Consider the following 11,533-nt stretch of genomic DNA (forward strand, 5'->3'; position numbering starts at 1 on the left):
AATATTTTTCGATAGCCTATTTGTGTGCAAATTAAAATAAAAGTTGGCTGACGTACGAGAATCGTGTCTAGGATGAAATCCTCGATACGAGATAACGAATATTCGACTGGTTGCGGACGCGTCTAATATTAAACGTCGCCGTCCGATTCCAAACCAGAAACGATTTTTGCACGCGAAGGAAAAGAAACAAAGGCGAACTCGGTACTCGGGTTAAGGCAATTTTAGACTTAGGTGCCGAAGCGCCAAGCTATGTTGGCCTGAAGCCACCGCAAGAATTTGAGGAGAGTGACTCAGGGTACGGTTCTCGATCGGCACAGTCGACTCGTGAAACTGTCCTTCGCCCTTTCGGTCCACTTTCGACCATTCGAATTTCAATCGTAGATAAACTAAATTTTATTCCAACCACGAACCTCCCAATCTCTTGTTACTCCATTTGTCCCACGCGTGAAATGAAATTCGGAGCGACGAGAAAATGCGAACGAATTAAAGCAAAATAACGATTTTTAAATCAGTTGAAATTTTAGCAAACAGATTTCACCTAACGAATACTGGATAAACAGTTATCTGCCATTAGATCATCGCTCAAAGTTTCTCGTTTAATTATTTATCTCGCATCATTGCGCAACTTGTTACCAAAATAAACACGACAGGAAGGAGAACCAGGTTAGGAACATACTAGAAAAGAAGAGACAAAGCAAAAATGCAAATAAAGTACAGCCAAAGGAGCCTAACCTACATTTTTATCTAGAAAAGAATTTTGCCCATCTCTGGTGCGAGCCACGTGGGATCGAATTGCACAAGAGACCTCTAGCTGTCAGCGTGTTTGATTCCGATCAGACCCAAGAGCAGAATTAGACGGGATTTGCTCGTCAGGAACGCGCGTGTCGTTCTTTCCTAATTGACGTCGAAGTTAACTTCCCATTAACGGAACTCTTTTAGAGTAATATCTCATCGGCGTTGGACACGTGCCCTCGATATATCAGGAAAAATAATTGCCCGCCCTCGTCGTCCAAGAAGTATATCGCCCGTTACTGCGACGATTCGAATTGAAATTTGGCTGCGTTTCAACGGGGTAAAACCCGTGACAGTAGCGACAGATTAGAAATAGTAAACACAATTTCTTCGTAATTTTACGCGACAATTCCTTAACTTCCTCAACTATAGCACTGTTTCTCCTATCGAGGCATGGGCCAATTTTAATTCGAATGAAAATAAAAAGTGACTGAACGAAATTATATAAAATTCTCCAAAACCTATTGTGGAGAATTGAAATAATATATATGAATTATAAAACTCTAAATTAACTGCAGAAGAAGAAAGAATGGAGAATGGTGCAGAAATCGTTGTGCGAATCCCCAATCGTGTAAGTCAAAGCAGAGAGTCACTCAAGCAGTAACACAGTTCAAACATCGCTACCTAACTGGTCGAATTCGCATCTAATGCCTCGCGCAATCCGCACACACTCAATGACCGTACATTGCTAAACAAACTTACTCGCTTGTAGATTACCCCTGGGCTTAGCTCCAAGAATGGCCAGGTTGACGTTTGCTTTGCGACCGTCGATTATGGGGTTGGGGTCTTTGCACGCCCTCTCCGCTGCCGGTCTGTCTCCCATGATCACCTGCGTGCAGATCCGATCGATTATTCGACTAATCCCACTGCTCCACCTGGATCTTGCACTTCCTACCCCTTTTATAAGCGATACGAACTCCTGTGCGTGTACCTTGCACGTAAAATCCGGATATTTCCAGGTTTTCCGTCGGTTCAACCATCCGTCGACTTACCAATAATAATTAATACCAAATAAAAAGCTCGAGAGTGTAAAAAACAAAGAGCAGAACATTGCGGCCTAAAATCGATCAGCATTCGTTTATTTCAAACGCTTCGAATCTTACATGGATACCAAAAGTGACTCAAATCTAAAATTTGAAACATCGAAGATGAACGAATGCTTAGTTTTTTTTGTTTTTTTTTTTTTGGACGCATGTATGTGAAACAAAAAGGGAAACGAATAATAAAGTAGTCAAGCCGCGTACACGTTTGCACAAGAAAGGAAATTATCGTTAACGGAAAGCCTACGAAACGTGTACCCCCGATACGAGTGTACAAACTGGTTTCATTATCGTGATAAATTATGCTACTATCTTTACGTACTCGCTTGACTCATTTGTTTCAGCGAGTAGAACGATAAACGAGCATCGTGGAATTTTTATACTTTTTGTGAAGTACTGCAAATTCTTTTCACGGAATTACGGTGTTCGTTAAGAAAACAAAAAAAAAAAGAAAAAATAGGGCACCAACTCTGACCCACACCTATACTTACAAACTAGAAATTACTCACTCTAAGCTAGATGTGTCCAAGCTAAGCTCCTAGGAACCTGAATTACTAACCATATGTACAAACCCTATCTTCCTGTCGCCCGACAATGATATAACATAATTCAGATTTTTAAGAGCTCAGCACCCCCCCCCTCTTTGCTCTAAACAATTAGCTCAAATCAAACTCAAATCAACGCACAACAGCTATTAATCAGCAACGTCAAACGAAATTCTCTGTCTTTGCGACACTTACGAAACCATAGCCTCTACTTTTTCCAGTCTGCCTGTCCGTGATTACGACAGCTTCCTCGATGTCTCCGTAGACGTTGAAGTGTTCCCTGAGACTTTTGTCGGTGGAGTGGTAGGGCAAACCACCGACGAAAAGTTTCGTCCAGGTGGTGTCCTTCTGTTGGGGTGTGGTGCCAGTCAAAGCGCCCAGGCTCGAGACCAACTCGTCCGGCCCTGGCGCCCCCACGGCACCGACAGTGCCGACGGTGCTGAGACCCGTGGCACCAGGCATCAACATCCTCCAAATTTTGGCGAGATCACCGCCGGATGAAAGGACTACTTGCTCAATTTTGACACCTTCTTTGGTACTTGGCACGAACGTTAATCAACGTCACAGGCTCAGCAGCATTTAGGCGATCGGAGACTTTGAGACCTGGGAAATACGAAAAGAGAAGGGAAATTTTAGTGAACTTCCTCGCGGATAAAATGAAACCTAAGACTAAATTCTTAGAAATTTCTCTGTATCTCTATTCGTCAGATATGCATAAACATCCACGGTCTAATAATAATACGCATAGCGTCGAGGAAAACAGCAATTCCTGTGTTCCGCTGCAATATACCAAGGAAGAAATACATTAATTCATCCGTTATTCGAATCGCATCGGCTCACGTGACCCCGCGCCAGTGCGCAACAAGCGCGCGCATTCCCGGGAACCTGACGTCCGTCCCGCGTCGTATGTCATCGAAAGAAGGCCAAAAATAAACCGCTCATCCCTTTCGATCGACCGACGAGGTACCGTTTCGCGGAGTTCCTAACTCTGCGTCTCCTGATTCCCTTCGAAATCGATGACTCCATCCGTACGAAAGAGAGCGCGGAGCAGATCGGAATCCCCTCGGATAGGAAGCGAGGGCCCGTTGCGCGCTTGCGCGGACTCCCCGGGGGAAAACCAGGGCCCGGGCAAAAAGAGGAAGAACAGGCCGCGAGCAGCGTGGTCGAAAGGACGCTCGGAAGAGGTACCTCGAGCCGAAGAAAAGGGCGAGCGGAGGAGAAGGGACCCTGACCTCCATTCAAGGCCCGGTAACGGCCTGAAAAGGGAGCCAGTTTTCGCCTCTCCTCGCGATCAAGCAGAAACAGCTCCGGGGCCCTAGGTAGCAGGGTACTTTTCGTCTCGGCTCGGCTTTCGAATTTCTGCAATGCTGGCTGAGCCGGAGTAGAGGTAGACGGACGGGGCCCACGGAAGAAGGGGTCCCTCCGGCTCTCTCGCTTTTTCCTCTCGGCTCTGTCTCCGTCTCGTGCCAGCATTGTGCCCATTCGGCGCGCACAGACCCTGCGAAGTGGGCCTCTTCCGACCCCCTCCTGTAACCCCCCACCCCACCTGCCTCACTACCACCAGCACCATCCGTGACAGTGCGCCACTTCACCAGAACGGCCCTTCGTCGTCCGTTTCTGTCCGATCCCCTAAAACGACGGGCAGCTGCTGCAGAAAACCGGTGCAGCACGCCGTATAATCATATTGTTGTGCTGCCATCGGACTCCTCCTCCACCACCACCGTTGCTCTTTCTCCCTTTTTTCCCTCATCCTAGGCGCAACTACGACCGGGACGTTCGGTCGAGCATAAAGACGGCTTTTTCTCCGTTTTTTATTTCTATTCTTTCCTTCTTTTCTCTCTCTCTCTCTCTCTCTCTCTCTCTCTCTCTCTCTCTCTCTCTTTTTCCTCTTTCTGCTTTTTAATACGGCTACCGTGGAAGCAACGACCGTGCCGCGGCTGATAAGTGCTAAACAGCGGGTTCGCGCTCGCAATACGGGGTGTATTCCGCGATTAATTTGCCCGCGGTTAAACCGCACCGGCGTGTAATGCTCGCCCGGCGAAGGTGATCGACGCGCTGATAATCGTCTCCGCGATGGGTGTACCGCTAGAACTACGCAAAAGCATCGGGCAGCTCGTGCCGAATGAGATATACTTGAAAATTCACTGGAAGCTGCCGTTTCTTTTTAGACTAGGAGCTAGCCAGAATATTTATAAACGATTCGAGGGATGAAGTGACGTAACAGCGATATTGCAGCTTCTTTCGGAGTAGTACCAATTGGAGAATTATTATTATTGAGAGTAAAAGAGAGCAATTTAGAAGGTGCGAACATTAGATTAATTACAGAAATTGCTCTTCCTTGTATGCATGCTTTCTTATTATTTTAATTGTATGTTTGTATTCACTGGAGTCGTTGCACTAATTAATTCCTCATACGAGAATTAACCCCCGATCGTGTGTTCCTAGTTCGCTACAAAAATTATAAACAATAGCTACCACTTTTAGAGCAAGGATTTATGCATGTTGTTATTATCTAATTGTTTACCCGGTTAACTGCAGGCCTTAATGGCGAAGACGTGCGCAGGAGATCCAAGCAACATTCAAAATTAGAAAGTTATTTGAAACGGGAACGTTTGTGCATTTGGTTCACTGCACAAGAATCTTCGCACCGCGTTGAACAAAACGATCCTTTCAAGAGTAATATACACAGTAACGATCCACGATTCCCATAGGTCGATTAATATTTATAATACAGGGAAAGAAAGAGCCCGGACAACTGCTATTATTCGATATCTACATGTGGATATTAGAATTAACATAGACATACATTTCGTCAGCCTTCCTTTCAATGGGTAGGGATTTCGTAAGGGAACGAGATGTTGGGAAAAGCTGTTCCAACCCTTCAGGTAATAAGACGTGTGTAACGGCCACGGAGGGTGTCAACAATGTCTCGTAAATCAACAGCGGTGACGCGTCAAGCACGAACAAGTCCAACCGTTCAATTCTACGAAATTATTTGCGCTTTGGAGCAACGATAAATGAAATTCTGTATTCTATAAAAAAATAGAAAATATTCTGCTTCTTCTTCGTTGAAAACGTTTCGGAACTGAATAAATGCTGAATGGCTAGTGACACGAATTATGATGTTTATTTTTATATTCGATGACAAAATACTTATTTTTATATGCAAAATTCAATAGCAAAATAACTGTTACTCAGCCAGCTGCTGCTATTCAGAGAGTTTCAAATGGAGCCCAAGCGAAATCGGCAGCAATCATTTTTTCTTCGAATAAACGCAAGTGCAAGAGATAAGATCTGTCAACGAAGATTTCGTCTAACGAGTGTTGAAGCATTTACGTCGAACTAATTTCCGATAGTATCACAAAAGACCGCGACATCACGCATCGATCACAGAGCAGCCTCGCGTACGACATTGGCCGATTGCCACGCGCTCGACGAAACTAACTAAAATATCTTCTCGGCCAAAGTCGCAAAGGCCAGAGTTCCAGAAAACATCAGAGAATCGGTCTGGCTTTGTTTGCCAATCGACGACAAAAATCCTGTACAAAGAACATTATCGGGTAGCGAACAAAGCGACACCGGTTGGATGTTTCGAGTCCAACATCCTCCACCCAACCTGTTGTTCTGGAAGCTAATACTGGACATTGCGCAAACTTTATCGCAATGGTGTTCCTCAAACATGAAAACAAAGTTTGCCTTAACGTTCCAAACTTGATTCAGGCGTCTTCATGTACTCGGTTATTTATTATCAGAGCTTAACACCGTTCCAATAACGTTCGCGATTAGCAACACCGGCGAAATAAAAATGGCGGACATTTTATTTCAGAGAGTTTGAGGGGAGATTTTTTATTTAAGTATTTTGTCATCGAATATAGAAATAAACATTGTAATATATGTTACCGTATATTTACATATTTCGACTTTGGAATAGAATATTTTTATTTAAGAATTTATTCAATTTGAGATTTTTAATCTTTGTAGTGATTTTAAATCAGATGACTTCACTGTATTAATTAACCATAAATTAGATGAATTTGATTCAAGTTTTTCAACATTATGCAAAGGAATTGGGTTATATGTATATTCATGATTTAATTAATATTCAAGCTAAATAAGTAGTCAAACCTGTACAGATCGTGATCATAAATCAAGTAAAATTTGTTTACTAATTAATTGGGCCGATAAAACAATCCATAAAATATATTCTCTTCTCCTACGACATTTACAAAAAAAAAAAAAAAAAAAAACAAATTAAATCAATTTAAATTAAACCCCATCATCCTATTTCAAACTAAACATCAATTAAATTTACGAATCTACTGCCCTCCAATTCTAGCCACGCTTAAATCAACATTAATCGGTCAGGGATGAAAATTCACAATTGCTAATTTATTCTTGGCCAGTTGAGACAATGGTCCCCCGGAGTACAACGAAAAGGAAATAACGAAGAAAAATTATGTTTCCCGGTTTCTTCGCGCCAGACGACTGTAATCACCTGCACACGTTTCCAGGCCTTCTGCTAAAGAGAAATCGTCGAGCCGACGTCGAGGTTTATTAATAAACGTCGTGGTACACGTGCCCGTCGACGTGTACCCCTTTGTCGCGACGAGACCGCTGCAGCAAAGGGGTGAAAGAGGAGCGACCGAGAGAATAAGCAGATCGTTTTACGAACGTGCGAGACAGCCTCGCCGAAACATTTGGCCATCGAGTAAACAACATTTTCCGATTCGCCTTGCAATCCCCTCCAAAGCGTCCTCGTGGCCCGATTACAAAAATTGGCAAAATTCTTATCTAGACCAAATCTTCAACCACGAATAAAACAAAGGGTTTTCCACAGGTGATGTTTTTGGAATGTCGTTTCCACACATTAACACGTATAATTAATAATAATGATTTCTGATTTTCTTAACATGAAAAGCCAAACAAAATATTAATGTATTTATGTGAAAAGTATATAGAGAAACAACAAAACTCCGAAACCACTTTGGAGCAACCTTTATAAACACCTTTCAATGTCTGTATTCAATTTCTGTATTCATCGTCTATTATTCAAATAAAATTCTGCGCTGCGTAAGCATCACGTGTCATCGGGACGGTTCAACCTTCGTCGAATGAAAATGCTATCGAATAAATAAAAGCGATCAAACATTAGAAAACTGAAGAAAATTTACGCGTATACACATCCACCGTAAAACATACATCAAATTTAAATAATTAAATCACGTAAATTTAATTACCAATCTCATTTGACCACGTGAATCACCATTCGATTACTCGCTCAAACTTTTCATTCGAATAAAATTCTACCCATCACTCGCTCGGTGGCGCGTCTACGCACGCCTATGTATAGCTCCAATAATGATCCTTTTAAATTTTTAATTCTCCGCACCTTGCAAACAAATCCACCTTCTATTATAAAACGCTACCGAAACACTTAGTTCCTTAACAGTGATTTTCGCCACCGGTCCGCGAAGCGGGGCAATTAATTCCACGGGCGTTCATTTTTCATTGTGTAATCCAACGCGTTCCTAATGACCGTCCTAATGATATCTTGCCAAAGCGCCCGGAGTATCGAACGCGTTCGAGAGCAATTGGGCAACCCGTGCTCCAACGAAATATTTTTATTTAATTAAACACTGTTGATACGCACCTCTCTCGTTCCACCGATGTTAGTCGCACTGTGTAGATATCGCGATTAATCCCAATGAAAAGCACCAGTGGAACTCCTTTAGCGGGATCGACAATGAGCGATCCGACGATCAAAAAATCGATGTCGCGTATATCAAACAATGCACCACGGATAACAACTGCTCTCGCTTTTGGAGCGGAACCGCGTTGCTCGAAGTCGCTATCACCGTCGAGATGCGACTACACGAAAATTCGCACGTCTAAATGGAAATTTTCTCGCCCGCGGGTTTACACTGTTGCCGACACGTACCACCCGTGGTTAACCGACGGTGTGTCTTTGCAATTGGCGGTTCTCCTTGGCGCGCGCACACATCCGTCACGAACGAAGGCCCACGTGCGAATGACGAGCTACCTTTAAGTTGCCGTGCTGCGCACCAGTTCGCCGGGTTCTTCGGGCTCTCCTCCCATTGGTCCGCGTCGATCCCTACCCCTGCGCGGCGCCAGTAGCGTAGCGACGCCAGAACGAGGGAATCTTCCGCCGTTTTAAACGACGCTCCGAAAAGGATTTCGAAGTTTTAAATGCTTAATGGATTAACAAATTTGCGCGTTATGGAAATTATGCAATTATAGTAACGGATGCACCTTCGCGTGGTTTAGATGTGGCGGAATGCTCCGATTCGTGCTGGCCACCGGTGCTGCTCCGCTTTTTGTTATTATCTTGGACTGATCGAGCGAAAGCGTGAATTGATCGCGTGAATTGGTAGCTTTGTACGCTTAGACGGTGATTCTGATAATACTCGGGTGTTTTGCGTGTTGGTTTTTAAATTCTGTTGGGGTGAGTTCGTTTTGGAGCAAGATGCAACCTGCGTGTTCAAATAAATAGAAGTGTAGAAATGCGTGAATACAAAATTTATTTTTATTTTTAAGAACACCTATATATCTATTCTAATGAAAAATGCAAAGTTTATTTTCGATCTGTTTCTATAATTGCGTTCTGTATGTATGGAATATAATTATGAATTAATATATTTACATAAAATCGTATATACTGTATAGTTGCTCCAAATGAAAACTGCAAATTTAATGTTCAATGCTTTTCGTTTTGCAACCTCCTCGTGATGTTTTCTTATAAAACGTTTGAAGTGTAAACATGTTATCGAGTGGCCAGTATTTTGGATTAAAATGCTGCCGGTTAACACGGTCTTGAGAGGGTTCCGGGACCTTCGGGACAAAGACACGACGACGGTTGACTTGCCAGGGAAAAGAGGAGTACGCCGTTGCCAGAATTTTGAGCAGGCTTCAAGAAGCGCCTGAACCGAAACGTTCCTACGGGATCCACGAGGCAAGACGGTGGTCCGTCGAGGAGTATCAGCTGTTCGAATTATTATCGTTGCAGACGACGGCAGATGTTCACTGGCTTGAAACGCTCCCCCGAAGGTTTTGAACCCGCTGATCTCTTTTTTTTTTTTAGAGCGGGTGAAAAACTTTCAAGGAAGCCCAACGTCCCGTTCCAATCTCGCACAATGCCCCGATATCTTATGCGCACTTTCCGCAAATGGGATGAATGAATTGAAAACAAGGAGAACAAAGGAGTTAAACGTTGATATTTTAAAAAGTATCGGGATCAAGCTTGGCGATTTAATAAATAAAGATCCGTCTAAGCTGTACTGGTCATTATTGGATTCGTACCCTTCAGTTTTTTTCAATGGGTATTACGTTGCTTGTTCGATTTTGAAATAAAAATGATTGAAATAGGAAATTAAGATCGACCTGTCCCTCTACATTTTATTTTCAAAGATATAATAATACGCGCCATAGGCACCGGTCGAGTATCTTTACTTTCAGTGTTAGCAAGTCCTCCATTTTAATTGGCACTATGCTCGCGTTTAGTATGCCATTTCTGCCTTTCATTTCCCAGTTTGTAGAGGCGGTTTCGTCCACGAGTTAAACGAGTCGCATTTGCATCGAATGGCTATTTCGGAAGCATCGAATCTTTGTACAGGGCATCTTCGGCGATAAATGACGAAGGGAAAATGGTACTCTCGAGCGAGCCTGTAATTACGGTAAGTGTAACTCGGCGTAGCCTCTCTTCCACGACGTTTGGCGATCAGCAACCTCTGTTCATCGCATTGTTCGAAACATGCCGTTAGTTGTGTGTCACAAAGTATAGGATATCGTCGTCGTCCGCGTTTGAAGGAGACCCCATAGGTTCGTGGCACGCGCTGCCAGCTGCCCCACAGCTGTCTCTCTCCTCTGTCGTCCCTCATACGTGAAGCCCGGGGTTCTTACCCGAGCGTGGTGAGTTTACCACACAGAACGAGAGCCGTTCACCGTGTGCACGTGCACCAGGTTCGAAACGCGTGCGTCCATCGAAGGTGGCCATTATTTGAGGGGGTATTCTTGTCTGAAACTTTCAAAACATTTTTTTTTTTTTTTTTTTTAATTTTTTGAAGCATTTTATTCAAATTTAGATTTTTTTAAAATATTATTCATTATTGTCCACTTAATAAGAATTTGCCCGCGTCTGGCCCCTCCTCGCATAATTTATAGATATATCTAGGGCTCGTCGCTGCGAAGTTGCATACTCAATGAGGTGCGCCCTTAAGGAACGTCAAGTTGCACGCCTCGAAAGGGTGAATCAGCACCCTTGTTGCTTAAGAACAGGGTGTCCCTTTAATACAATTTCAAATACGCGCAACAGCTTTCACAACTTCTGGGTTTCAATTAAAAAATAAAATTCTTCAAACGCTTTTTATAATTTCAACGAACGCTTTGTACTTCCCCTCCGCTATTTTTCTCTGTTTTGTATTACCTGTAAATTTTATACGAACACGTATCGCTTGTTTGTCGTATCACTGGAATACGGGGTTTTACATTTGCGGTTTCTCATCCGGCTTGTCCGACACGCAGGAAATAGTCCTGAAGTGTCCTAGAGGATGCAAGGCTATTGGGTTTCGTGTGGAAAAAAGCGTGAGCGGCGTGGAAAAAGTTGGAGAAAGGGGCGGACATCGCCGAGGGACGAAGAGACGCGAGTGCTTGTGCTGAAAGTAGAGGGAAAAAAAAACGGAAAACCAAAGCTCCGTACGATGAAGACCGGAAATCCTAGGCCATTCAACCCTGACACCCGCTATATATTTAGACATAAAGAGACACGCTCTAATCCGATCGCATAGATACTTTCGCGACGACCGATCGGAGGGGGCTGCGCAATGAAATCTGATACGTCGCGAATTTGCATTTTCCAGAAATTCGGTGGTACGCGCAGCATAAGTCAAACTAATCTACTTTAATTAACATGCAAATTTGTCTCGTTTAGATCAACCCAAATAAATAAATAAAATAAATTCTTCTGCTCCCGAAGAAGCGAAGTAAACGATCGTCGCCAACGTGATAATTATAAATTAATTATCTGCGAGTGGCGTTACCCTTTTTCATTATTCATACGACAAATAACCTGTGGCACTTGTGGCCAGACAATAAACATTAGCGCACCGTTTCGATACTATCAACGTCCCAAAGAAAAATTTA

The 11,533-nt window shown here is 43.3% G+C and overlaps 1 protein-coding gene across 2 annotated transcripts in view; it reads right to left on the reverse strand.

The window, feature by feature from the left end:
• The window catches only part of LOC128876584 (RNA-binding protein 24-like), a 29,187-nt gene extending 20,753 nt beyond the window's left edge, over nucleotides 1-8,434 (reverse strand). The window contains exons 1-3 of one of the 2 annotated variants that reach the window (XM_054123057.1): nucleotides 8,028-8,434; nucleotides 2,573-2,980; nucleotides 1,495-1,621 (exon numbers count right to left, since the gene is read on the reverse strand). In XM_054123057.1, the coding sequence (XP_053979032.1) occupies nucleotides 1,495-1,621; nucleotides 2,573-2,845 (400 nt within the window). In that variant the 5' untranslated portion in view covers nucleotides 2,846-2,980; nucleotides 8,028-8,434. The remainder of the gene's footprint in view (nucleotides 1-1,494; nucleotides 1,622-2,572; nucleotides 2,981-8,027) is intronic. The other variant, XM_054123058.1, reaches the window with a different exon arrangement.
• Between the last annotated feature and the right edge of the window lie 3,099 nt (nucleotides 8,435-11,533).

The sequence above is a fragment of the Hylaeus volcanicus genome, chromosome 5, assembly GCF_026283585.1.
Source record: "Hylaeus volcanicus isolate JK05 chromosome 5, UHH_iyHylVolc1.0_haploid, whole genome shotgun sequence".
Taxonomy (NCBI): domain Eukaryota; kingdom Metazoa; phylum Arthropoda; class Insecta; order Hymenoptera; family Colletidae; genus Hylaeus; species Hylaeus volcanicus.